Raw genomic sequence first — 13,671 nt, forward strand, 5'->3', positions numbered from 1 at the left:
GCTCGCAAATGTTGAAGAAAAAATTTCAACAAATGTTACAGGCATACGCAGCTGTGAAATTTGCTGATGCTTGCTTGAGAGGATTGAGGGGAGATGCTGGTGTTGTCGAATGTGCATTCGTGTCTTCTCAGGCATGTTTTTACTTGTTCTGGTTGTTTGATTAGCCATGTTGATGTTCCTTGATTGTATCAACTAAACCTATGCTTTTCTACCTCATGATGCTAAAGTTGTCGAGCTCTGTCTCAGGTAACTGAACTTCCGTTCTTTGCTTCAAGAGTGCGCCTTGGGCGCAATGGAGTCGAGGAGATCTACCCACTCGGTCCACTAAATGAATACGAAAGGTCTGACGGAATACGCTTTACGTCATCCAGTTATAATTCCTAGGTTCATTCCTTATAATTTGTAGAAAATCTTGGAATTTTGATTCTTATTAAAATCCCACTCGACTCTTGCTATTATCAGGGTTGGTTTGGAGAAGGCAAAGAAAGAGTTGGCGGGAAGCATTGAAAAGGGTGTTTCGTTTGTGAGGAAATGAGCATGGAGCTTTAAGGAGTTTGTCGACCAGCGTAGCTTGCATCCTCAAACGATCACACTTCCTGTAATAAGTGGTAGTCCTTGTTGTTCCTAAACTGGACAGCGACTTGAGAACGCTGATGTACCCTTTTTCTATAGAATAATAAAGATAATAGGTGAATGGATCCTCCCAATTCTCATTTCTCTCTGCGTCTTTTTGTCGGAGGTTTACCTCTATACTAATATTTAAGAAAAGACCACCTTCTCTCACAAGTAACACTTATAATATGGTAATATTAATTTTATTGTTACGTTGATAAAATCTCTAAATTAATTTTTTTTGTTGTTGCTTTCTGTTTTTTTTTAAAATATAATATGTTGGTTTATATATATATTTTAAGATATAAAATATTATTTATTATATACTTATATGAAAAATTCGGGAAAGTTGCTGCAAATACGAGGTTAAATGATACTAGAGAAAAGAGACCGTCTCACCATACAAGTCTAAAGCCTTACAATTTTGTTTGTGTTTTATTTTTAATTTTTAAAACAGTAATTAAAATAAATTTATATTTATTTATATATTTTTTTATTAAAAATATAATAATTTAACACTATAATTCAATATAAATATATAAATATATTTTTATATGAAAATAAAAATACATATTTTCCAGTTAAACGTGAAAATGAAACACAAACAATCCGGCCTGTTCGGCTAATGGATTTACTACTTGGGCTCCATGTATGATATATTAACTATAGGTTGATCACAGCAGGACTGATGCCCCAATCCCATCTACAAACAACAACGCCATCAATTTTAGAATCCATCCAACAACTTCGACTCAGCATACTTATTTAAGAGCTTTATCGCATGTTTCAGCGTAAATTTTTACATTAACTAATTATTTACTTACAGGATGAAATTGCCAAAAAAAATCGTGCTTTACTACAACTGACACCCTCATACTTATCGGATTAAAATTACAATTTCACCAATCAGATTTCACAAAATTCATGATCCCATATTAGGGTTTTCTTTAAGGAAACATTTATAGGGTTTGAGTCATGAATTAATATCGCTTCAATGATTAGATCAAGACCTAATCGATCAAAATGTGGGGATTGAGCATGGGTTTGCTGTGTGGACAAAACCATTACCATAGAGAGAAATCAAGAATCAATCTGATTGCTGTTCCTTCATTACAACATTTCTACTGCGATGTAATGACTTTAATTATTGTGCTACCTTCATTCACTTACATAAATTGATGCAAACTGAAAAGCTGCTTTTGCTTTTGTGGAAAATATGTATCAAGTGTATCAAACATAAATGATTTCCAATCTCACCCTACAATTGCTCTACATGTCCGATTTCCTGCAGTACATGCAATGATAATTCCATCCCCTCAATTTCTTCTTTTGTCCTCTTTCTTGCATTGTTTGGGTGGAGATATAACGTTGTTGTCGTCTTCATCTTCCCTGTGTAGGTTGCATTATTGCGTAACTATATACTTTGATAAATATATTATACTTATTATGTAATTAATTTAAAGTTAATTAAACTCAGACCGAAATAATTTAGACCCTTAAGGTTTTAATTCCTATCAATAGTATATATTTTATTCGGCAAAATTATATAAGAATTGCCGGGTAAGTAGGGATAGATTTGGAATTTCACTTAAATTTTTTGCTGGCCTCAATATAGTTTAATCTAAAATCCATCCTGCACGTTGTATTTGTAATCTTGTAAATTTTGCATTTGAAATAGCTCTAATTATAATTTTGAAAACTAGAAGAAGAAAAATGAATATCATTAACCCTGAAATTATTACAAAAACTCATAAATTATGGTTCTAACCTTAATTAGTCAAACAACCTCCGGTCTCATTCCACACAATAATAATAGGGTTTTGTAAAAGCAGAATATTAATTTTTTATTAAAATAAAGAATCCCATATTTCCGTTTTCAACTTTAATGAGGTGAAATTATTACAAGTTGGTAGTGGAAAAAATCTCTTTTGGTTCACTTTATATATATATCTTTGCCCCCCATCTCTGTCCTGCTTCCCACTGCCCTTTTTACGTTGAATTTTCACTACTTTCTAAGTATTGCCCATCGCTTTACTTTTAGCTTTTCAGAATTTGCCTCGGACTCTTCAGTTTCTCCAATTTACAAAAAATAATAGAAATAATTATATTTATACGATTTTTTATTTATGATCTGTTTACACAAATTATTTATATTTTTTTATATAATTTCAAAAATCACTTATGATAATAAAAAAAATAAGAATAGTTTGTGTTATGATATTGATGTTCCTGAGGTATATGTGTAATAATCCAAAAGGTATGAATAAATTGTGTAAAAAAAACCATAAATCAAGGGATATAAATATAATTATATCAAAATAATAATACGTAATAATGTTAAATTTGTCACAATCAGTTGGTAAGGACAGCAATTTTAATTTTATTTTTTTAACCTCAAGAATGATTTTTGCGGAATTAATTAGTAATGGTTAAGAGTTATGTACATATATATAAATATACATCTATATTATAGGTCAAGGGAGAGCACCTCTTTGATTTTTCTTCTTTTTTTGGTATGTTTTTTTATATTTAATTTATTTCTTAAAATTTTCGTCTAACTTTTCATCCCCATTATCTTTTGATAGTTATTTTATTTTAATTTTCTTTCATTTTTTCTATCACCATTTTTTTACAAATTCAATATTAATTAATTATTGTATATATACTTTACTAAATAATACAATTTTATAAATATTTTATTTTAAATAGTATTTACAAAAATTGCACAAGTATAGGGTGAATCACAAATTACTAGTATATATTATTTAACACCTGACAATTATCAACCAATATTAATATTATGTTGAATGGTCACAATATAAGTATCACTAAATTGTCGATATTGTCGGTACGTCATTTTTTGTATTATTGAACTTATAACGATCATGATTTTATAATTTAAAATAAAATTTTTGTCATTAAATATATGTAACTAATGAAACCATATCAAGCCATCTACACATGAAAAGCTCAAAAATTTAAGCCGTAACATGTTTCGTTGGGTGTTAATTAGTACCAACTTAATTAGAAATTAAGAACAATGCATGTAAGAAATATTTATTTGTTTAGTAGTATTTTTTTGTTCTATTTCTTTAAATTAAAAAACAAAAAAGCAAAGCCACTTTCTAAACTTTTTGAAAGACAGTGAACTTTTTAAAAAGGTATAAGGGGTTGTATTATTTTTTATTTTAAAAATATTTATTAATATTTTTATAAAATGACAAATGCAATTAACCCATAAAGTAGTAGAGTGAGACGTCGAACAGTTGAATTTTTGAATTATTGGATTGTTAATGTAAGTGTGAAAGGGGAGCAACAGGGGCCAACGAAAGAGACTAGGATGTCTGATTACAAAATATTCATGGATTCTCCCAATTTCCTCTTACTTTATTGCCCACAAAAGGTTTTGTCCTTAAATTCTAGTTTTAATTTTTTTAAGTTGATGAGTTGGGATTGATTTTGATCGTTGTTACAGTTTTTTAACCAGTGTTAAGTGTTAAATAAAATAGATGTAAAAATTTAATTTTTGACCACGACTAACTAAATTTCGCTATTATTTTACATATGTCAAAAATTTGTCATAATTTTTATTTTTTAACTAATATTTTAATTATGTAATCATGATTAATTAGTATTTATCATAATTTTTTATTTTTAACTATAGTAATTAATTATTGCGCTATTATTTTTCACCGATTTGTAATAGTTGCATCACCATATTCTATTATTTTATGGCGGGTAAACCTTACGATTTGAATTGTATTGATTATCTGTGTTAATGATGTTTCATTTTTCGCATGCTTAATTAATTTACATAAATATTTTCAAAAGGAGAATGTAAAGAAGAATTCATTATACTAAAATGATATTAATATCTTAATACGATATACGTTAATTAATCTCATTTACTTGTTTCAAACATTCAATCACATTAATCTTTAATCTACATTATACTTAAATATTTGAGATGCAAAACTTCCAAAAATGTAAGCAAGCAAGTGTAATTTTCCTGCATGTCGTCTTTATCATATTTGTCATGTAATACTCCTTTTGTTTTGATCAATAGTAACATGTAATAATTTCAAGCATACAGAAAATTTGTATTGTTTCACGAACAAAGAGGAGTTCACAACATTAACTTCTCCAAAGTTTCATGCATGGGAGGGGAACAAAGTATAGTAGTAGATTGCAGCAGTCCCATCAGTGACTGGCATTGAGCAGTCAATCAAGCAATGACTCACTGTACATCACCAGTGCCCTTGCTACACTGTTAAGGATGATCGATGGCAGGTGTTTCCGGCAGATACAGACACAGACACCTCACATAGGAAAAAATTGGGTCGTATATTTGATCCGTGCGTCAAGTGTAGTAGTTGGGTTGACCTTCGGAGTGCCTGATTTTTACTGCTCACTACTCAACTTTCATATACTGAGTTGGAACAGTTAATAATGGGCATTCCTTTCAGACAATGTTACTGCAATTTCTGCACTCTTTCAAGCATTTAATTCCGGAAGAACCAAATCAAACACCTGCTTTTTTCATTTACTGCATCCGTCCCACCAAAACTAAATGCATCATTTAATGGGCCCCTTTAATTTAATTGCAAATAAAGGTTTATGCTACTTATAAATTTCAAAAAAAAGAATCGAAAAAATAAAAATCGGGACAACAATAGAATGATCACATAGCATGGGATCCTGTTAAAGAAATCATACTAAATAAATAAATATAAAAGCTCTCTAGAATAGAATTAGAGGCAGAAGGAGGCTTAATTTACAGGTATTTGCCACCACCCTATTCAAACTTTTACATGGACAAAGCGAAATAGCATCCATCCATCAATCAATCATTCTCGTCCAATCTCATCATCTAAGGGAACAATACTTCCAAAGAGCAAAAATCCAACGGTTTCCCGATCGCCAAGTTATCAGTATGTCCTCCTGTCCCATCAGTGCCCATCACCGACGATGCTATATTACTCCTTCTGTCACAAAATTAACATCACATTACGAAATTTTCTCTCTAAAAATGATACACAATTTCAAATAAAAAATTTTCAAACAAAAAAAAAAAAGATCGTACATCATTAATCTTTTGTTTTTTTTAAAAACAATTAAATAAAAAAATAATAACGTATTATTACAATCATTAATATTAAATATTAATATTTAAAATATACCAACAACAACAATAATAATAATTATATATTATTTATTAATATAAGATAATTGTATTTAATAGACAACAACTATTAAATAGAACCAGCCCACACATTTGTGGGGTTAAAACCCATGATTTTAAAATCACAGAATCTCAATTTCGCCAATTAAATTAGACTTAATCGACTAATAAGCAGAGAGTTAATTTTATCATTTTTTTTCCTTGTAAAAATGATCAATATTGATCTCTCAATTCCTTGTAACCACCGAAATCCATGAAATCTATTTCAAAGGTGCAAGATAATTATTTTTTTTATTAATAACAATAAATAAATTACAATAATTCATATAAAATAAAATAAATATTCATATACTCGATATCAATCATATACATTACATCGAATTTGTTCATGAAATATAAATTTTAACGTTAATTATACTATATATTATTATAAGCCCAAAAAAGAATTGAAAACAAAAAATTACAGTGAAAAAAAAAAGAACAAGAAATTTGAGAAAAAGAGAATTGGAGGACAGATTTTAGAAAAATAAAAATTGCAAGAGAGTGCATGAGAAGATGAGATGCAATTGCAAGAGAAGAGACAAGATGGTACTGATATCGATGTACGTGCGGTTTTCAGATATTATGATAGATCAATTAGTGGAATTTAGACCCAATTGTTTGTGATTAAATTATTCATAATTTATTTGGGTATATACGTCCCTTTCTACTTAGTTACCACTCAGCAGCAGTCCATTTTATAGGATTCCAAATAGGTTAATAATGTACTAGAAAAGTGGCAATCATCCGCTCCTTCTGTCGGTCTACGCTGTAGGCCCCCAGTCCATTCTTGGACTCTCAGTTTTGCTATGTACACATGCCACTCACACTATTCTAAATTAAGATTAATATTTCAAATTTAAGATCATCAATTCCAGCTACATTTTAATGTACAAGTGTTTGGGTGAATTTATTATCATTTAGGGATAATTATACTTCTTTTTCATAAGATTTGGGTGTAATTTTTATCTCTTCTAAAATTTGCTTTAATCTAATAAATAAATTTTTTTATTAGTCAAATTTTATTGAATTTGCTAATATTAATAGAAAAAAAGAATGAAAATTGATATTTACTCCCGAATGATTTATTATTGAATTTTTTTGGGCTAAACTACCCTTATAACAGTGAAGACATACTTCTTCACATGCATTAACGCGTGAAGACGTGTGAGGGTAATTTGATTATAAAAAAATTTATTTAACATACAATAAGTCAATTGGGGATAATTATAAATTTATTTTTTATTTTTTTATTAATATCAATAAATTTGGTGAATTTTAACTCACGAAATGACTAATTTGTTAGACGAAAGCAAACTTTAGGGATGCTACATGTAATTTTCCAAACTACATAGGATCTACATGTAATTATACCAAATTTTAGGAGAGGAGAGTGTAATTATCGCAATTAATTTATTTTGTTATTTTTGCTATATTTTTATAATGATGTGACTCGATTTGTAGTTGAATTTATTGAGAATCTGACATATAGATCCAATCATATAATTATTGTTACTATAAAAAGACTTAGATATTTCTTTTGAAAACTGTTTTTTCTCCTTTTTTTTTCGTAAAATTTATTACAAAGCAGAATTGGTGTAATTTGTAAAATTGGGTGAAAAATGTGTAGATTATGAGTACCCAGTGTTGGGGTTCTATTATTGGTAGACCGAAGAAACGTGCCCAGGAGGAGTGGTTTCTTTTTAGACCAATAATTCTGGTGTCTTATGACAGAATATTGTGGGGACTTTATGTGTCTGATGTAACAACCGAAATAATTGGGACTTATGGTGGTATCATTCATCACTCTAATCTTGATCCAAATAATAAAATCTAAATAAAATTAATTCAAAATATACAAACACTCCATAATTTTTTTTAATAAAATTATAGTTACGTTCCTTTTAATATTATAATTATAATTGCAATTACACTCCTTATTTAAATACAAAACTTACACAATACTTTCTTGAAAAATATTGAGGTGTAGCTGTAGATTTGTAAAGCACAAACGGTATTTGTATAATTTGATCTAATCTCGAGAATTTACCCAATAATAAAACATTTGATTGTTAGTAGGACTGAAATTTACTTTTATTTTTTTTATTTGAGTAAGAATACAATCCTTAGTCCTAACAATTTTAATAGTTAAAGTTAAACATTGTCATATACATATACGGATTCTTCAAGTAGAAAATAATTATTATTACAGACATTTTAAATTTTTCTAACCTTATTGATTTAAATAATTCATAATATTATATTTAAAATAAAATCTAATGTTTTATACGCACACTGATACCATAAATAGTTCCATCAGGGCTTTAAACTACTCATTTTATCCAATAATAAATCCCTAAACGTAAATTGACATAAAAAATATAAATATAAAAAAATGTAAAAATTTTAAGGTAGATGTTTGAGTAAATAGAGCATGATGCTGCCTCGAACAATGCTACACCTCTCCAACCAAGCACTTTGTCTCCCAAAACTCTTAAAATTATATCATAATGTTTGGATTCATTTTCTAAGTGGAGATAGAGAGAAAAAAATAAAAATAAATAAGTATTTATTAAAAATAATATGTATGTTTGAATTTATTTTTAGAGATAATTTGAAATAAGTATTGTATGTTTAATGTTGTGTTTTGAAAAATAAAAATTACTGTTCATTGTCAAATCATGTTTTTTTTATATATATATTTATGTATATGTATACATATGCTAAAACAGATAAAATCATCCAAATAAGGTATTTTTGTATGATAACAAATATTAAATATATTTTGACTCATCCAAAAATAACTTAAAAATAAAAATAAACATAGTGTATACTTTTGCATTTCTTGACAAAACTGTGTACGTTGAGGCTTCGATTTGTTAACATTGGAAATATAAGAAAGAAATAATAAAATAAAAATAGTGCTATATATTATTAGAGATTTAAATGTGTATATAAGTTGTAGAGTGAGGAAATGCAGCAAAGGGGTGGGGTGAGGACAATGAGCATTAATTGAAGTAGATTTTGTATAATTAAGAGAGAGTGAGAAAGAGGTGTTTATTATAGTTTACTTGCTTCGAAGGGAAAGGGCAGAGCAGCAGCAGCAACCCTAATTGCCTCGTGCTTCAGTAGAATTTATTTCTCATAATGAATACCAGAAACGCCACCCATAAGTAGCGACTTATTTAACAACCAAACCAAACCAAACCCCACTGTCTTGGTAATTGATAGCTACTGCACACCACTCCATACACACTCACTCAGTCCAATCTTCTTGGTCCCCGCCCAACCCCCATTTTCATTTTTTAAAACAAACCTGTCTGTAATCCACACCCCCTTAGTTACTACAGCTCTACTTTGCAATAAGAACAACCAGCGACATCAACAAGATAATTTATACTACTTTTAGAAAATACCCCTCACTGTTTCTGTACACAAACTTTGAAACCAATGACCAACATGTTGAAGTCAAGATTAAATAACCCAACCCCTAATGAAATACAGGACCAAGAAAAATAAAAAGGGCAATAAGAAAATGAAGAACAGACTAATTAGCTTATCCGAATTCAAGAAACACCATTGATGCCTTCAGATGCTGAGAAGATCTGGTGGTGGTGATTGGGATGCCTGGCGATTATGGGTTTTTGTTTCGGTAGCAGGAGAATCTACGCTAGAGTCGGTAATAGTTGAATCTCCCGGTTTGGCAGCGGTTGGCTTAGGAAGCTCGGTTAGTATTTGGATGACTTCGCGCATGGTGGGACGCTCGACTGCCTGTTCTTCTACGCAAAGCATTGCTACGTAGAAGACGTGCATCACTTCATGGAGGGGGACCGTGGGGAGTCTTGGATCAAGTACCTTGAGAACGCCTTCCTTGTTCCCGTCCGTCATTTTCCTAACCCATTGGACTATGTCCACCCCATCGCCAAACTCACCAACTGGCTTTCTGCCAGTAACAAGTTCTAAGAGAACCACACCGAAACTGTATACATCGCTCTTCTCATCCACCTTGAGTGTGTAGGCATATTCTACAGAGAGGGATAATAATCAAGCAACAGAAGTTCACTACTAGTGATCATTTAATGTTATTTTTGTCTATTCATTAAAATTACAGCTATTGTAAGAAAGAAAGAGTTTAGTAAATTTTGGGCAAGTATAGGCAGATTTTATAAATCATTACTGGTTAACATTCAGACACAGATCAAATAATGCTATATAATTTACAGCAACTGTAACTTTTGCTATTCAAGAAAGTAAAACCTGCAATAAACTTTGCAACCAAGTCACGATCTAAGTCATTCAGTATCGTTTTCATGGGAGCAGTCTCATTTAGAGACACCTATTTTCATATAAATTCCGATCAAAGGTCATGGATTTACACCTAATTTTTTCAAATGGTAGTTGAAAACCAATGACATGAAAGAGATTGATTTCAACAAAACCAGGACTAAGCATGTTACTTTGAAGCACAGAATTCAATTCGATAGAACTTCTAAAACAAATGAACAGCGACTAGATCTCGAGTCAAAAGTTGAGTGTTAATTTTCAACACCATGATTGGCAAATTAACAGGTTCAGCTACAGTCATAAGAATAGTAGTCATAAAAATTAATCAAGATTGATAGTGCATACCTGGAGCAATGTATCCATAAGAACCAGCAATGGCGGACATGCACTCTGATGTGCCGGAATCTTGCAAGAACTTGGCCAGTCCAAAATCAGCTACATGGGCTTCAAAATTAGAATCTAGGAGGATGTTGTTTGATTTGACATCACGATGAACAATCAATGGTGAGCAATCATGATGAAGATAGCAGAGGCCCTTTGCAGCCTCCACAGCTATCTTATACCTTGTATCCCAATGCAAATGACCTCCTTTCTTGCCGTGAAGCATTTCCCCCAAGCTCCCATTAGGCATGTATTCATAGACCAAAAGATTTGTTTCGTGATTGGAACAGAAACCCAATAACCTAACAATGTGCCTGTGCCGGATCCTCCCCAGAGTCTGTATCTCGGCATTGAACCCATGATCATGGGAAGAGCCACGACTCATTGCCGGCAACCTTTTCACAGCTACCTGTTCACCACTTGGCATCAGTCCCTTGTAGACAATACCAGCACCTCCTTTACCAATAATATTGTCCTCTTTAAGACAATCCAAGACATCATCACAAGTAAAATCCAATCGTTGGAAGGCAGTAAGCTTCCAAGCACGAGCCTCGCTCGCCTTCTTCAATGACCGTGCTTTAATAATTGCAGCCACCGCAAACACAATCGAACAAACAAGCAACCCAATCACAAGCAAAAGCTTCATAGAAGGAGAGAAAGTCCCCTTCTCATGAGGCCTTCCAGCACCACTGGCAATGCCCTCTTTGCAAGGCCCCAAATATGGTCCACAAAGATTGGGATTGCCCAGAAACGAAGTGTAATTGAAATAACTAAATTGACCAGTCCCAGGAACCAAACCAGACAAATTGTTATATGAAAAATCAACAGAAGTTAAACTCTGCATGCTAGCAATGGAAGAGGGAATGCTACCCACCAAATGATTTCTTGACAAATTCAAGTAGTTCAAAATCCTCATACCAGTAATCTCTGTTGGAATGTCACCAGAGAGCTGATTCCGGCTAAGATCAACGAACGTCAGCAGCTTACACTGGCTTATCTCCGGTGCAATGAGGCCCGTGAGCTCATTGTGGCTGAAATCCATCTTTGACAGCTGCTGCAACTTCCCTATTTCAGCTGGAATCCTGCCGGAAAACTTGTTTCCATCAAGCAAAAGCTTCTGAACACCAACAAAATTCCCAATACTTGGCGGCAGCGGCCCGGTGAGATGATTATCCGAAAGACTAATTTGCCCCAGACTCGTGGATAATCCATCAGTCTCCGGGAAAGTACCAGACAAAAGATTATCTTGAAGCTCAACTTGAGTTAGCTTAGGCAAACTTAATAGCCCTTTCGGAATGGACCCATTTAGATAGTTTTCCCCCATTCGAATCCGAGTCAGTGACTTGCACTGTCCCAGTGACTCAGGAATAGGGCCGAACAAGAAGTTCCCTAGAGTAATCAATGTGCGCAACTGATTGCCGTTGCAGAGATTTGGGGGTAGATTTCCGGTCAATTTGTTTGAACTAACATCTACTTCTTGAAGATTTCCATTAGTTCCCAAACTCTGTGGAATGATCCCAGTGAAATTATTCTCCCACAACTGCAAAACCTCCAGCTCCGGCAACTCCCCAATAAAATCCGGTATCGAGCCGGTAAGCTTGTTCCGGAAAAGATTTAAGAGGGTCATATTTTTAAGCTCTGCAAATGAGGGCGGTATTTCACCGGAAAACATGTTGTTTGACAGATCCATAGATTTCAAGCTCTTCAAGTTGCCAAGCTCTGGTGTCAAGCTGCCGGAAAGCCCGTTCACTTGGAGGAAAAGAGTGTCCAGATTCTGCAGATTTCCTATCTCCGGGGGAATCTCTCCGGTTAGCCCGCAGTTGGCGGCGTCAAGCCGCACCAACTGCGACAAATTCCCAATCTCCTTAGGCATTCCCCCGGTAAATGCATTGTAATACCCAATGTAAAGCTCCTTAAGCTGAGTCAAGTTTCCGATCTCCGGCGGTATGGCTCCAGTGAGCTCATTGCCCGAAACAGCCAAGTATTCAAGATAAGGAAACGAACCAAACTCCGGCGGGATTTCACCTGAAAAGAAGTTTCCGCCAAGATGCAAATGGCGCAGATTGGCAAGCAAATAAGCCTTCGAAGGGAAGTCCCCGGTCATGTTATTATTGTAGAGGTCAAGAACTTGGAGGTTCCTAAGGCGGTAAAGCTCTGGGGGGAAGCTGAGGTTAAACACATTGTTGGAAAGATTGAGGTAGCGGAGGTTGGGTATGTCGGAAATTTGAGGAGGAACAGGACCAGAGATGAAGTTGGCGGCAACGGAGAGATTGACAAGGAACCGGAGTTGTCCCACGTCTGGAGAGAGCGTACCGGTGAGACTGAGGTTGGAGATGTCAAGTGACGTCACGTGCCGCCGGGAAGGATCGCACGTGATTCCCTTCCACGTGCAATGGTTGGTGGTGAGGTTCCACGAGGCGAGTGCGGATTGCGGGTCGTCGGTGATGGCGGCCTTAATGGAGAGTAAGGCGCGGTATTCCGACATCCGGGGCGGTCTTGCGGCGGCGGAAGGGCGGAGGTGGAGAAGGAGGAAAAGAAGTATGAGGAACCGCATTTTGTACAACTTCAGCTTTCTTCTTTCTCTTACTATTTCTTCCTCAAGATTTTATGTTCGCGAAGAAAATCAAAAGAGGAGAGAGGAAGTGTTGAGTGATGAGAGTGAAAGAAGATGAGGTTGCGGGGGAAGAAGTGCGGGGGGCGTATTTTAAATTAATATGTTTATTACCTTTTCCTCGTTTGTCCTAATGTCTTTTGGGGGGTGTTTGGACATTGGAGTTTGGGAATCCGGAAAGAGAAAAAAGGATTTGTAAAAAGAGGATTTTGAATATTTGATTCACGGTTGTAAAAATCGAAGTATATCGTAGGAATCAGGGAAAGCTGCACCCCCCCCACCCCGCAGTAGTATTATTTAACTTTTACAAAAAGTTGGTCGAGAGGAGAATAATCTTTTTTCTTTAGGGTGTGGGTGGGGAAATTTTTGTCCAACAATTAAATTTGAATTATTCATATAATAAAAATAATATATTTTTTATATAATTAGTGTATAATTTAAAAAATAATTAATTATAAAATAAGTATAATATACTAATTTATAATTGAATTAATTTAATCGAATCAAGTTTAAATTAGAATTTTTTCGATCGGTGTTCAAAGTGGGTGTATTTGTGTTCTTC

General features: G+C 33.5%; 2 protein-coding genes across 2 annotated transcripts in view; one reads left to right on the forward strand and one right to left on the reverse strand.

The window, feature by feature from the left end:
• The window catches only part of LOC105177859 (malate dehydrogenase, glyoxysomal), a 4,133-nt gene extending 3,416 nt beyond the window's left edge, over positions 1–717 (forward strand). Inside the window, exons 7-9 of the mRNA XM_011101130.2 lie at positions 42–131; positions 247–341; positions 463–717. Of these exons, the coding sequence (XP_011099432.1) occupies positions 42–131; positions 247–341; positions 463–535 (258 nt within the window). The 3' untranslated portion in view covers positions 536–717. The remainder of the gene's footprint in view (positions 1–41; positions 132–246; positions 342–462) is intronic.
• LOC105177860 (leucine-rich repeat receptor-like serine/threonine-protein kinase BAM1) lies at positions 9,211–13,212 on the reverse strand. Its single transcript, XM_011101131.2, has 2 exons — positions 10,463–13,212; positions 9,211–9,858 (listed from the first exon to the last, which is right to left on the reverse strand). Exons 1-2 carry the CDS (start codon positions 13,050–13,052, stop codon positions 9,422–9,424), a joined length of 3,027 nt encoding a protein of 1,008 aa, XP_011099433.1. The 5' UTR covers positions 13,053–13,212; the 3' UTR covers positions 9,211–9,421.

The sequence above is a fragment of the Sesamum indicum genome, linkage group LG15 (assembly GCF_000512975.1).
Source record: "Sesamum indicum cultivar Zhongzhi No. 13 linkage group LG15, S_indicum_v1.0, whole genome shotgun sequence".
NCBI lineage: Eukaryota > Viridiplantae > Streptophyta > Magnoliopsida > Lamiales > Pedaliaceae > Sesamum > Sesamum indicum.

Bases quoted from the DNA above. Each gene is read 5' to 3' on its own strand.
- LOC105177860 (XM_011101131.2), bottom strand. From the start codon at position 13,052: ATGCGGTTCCTCATACTTCTTTTCCTCCTTCTCCACCTCCGCCCTTCC. The intron at 9,859-10,462 runs GTATGCACTATC...CCCTCTCTGTAG, and splicing joins TTATGGATACATTGCTCCAG to AATATGCCTACACACTCAAG.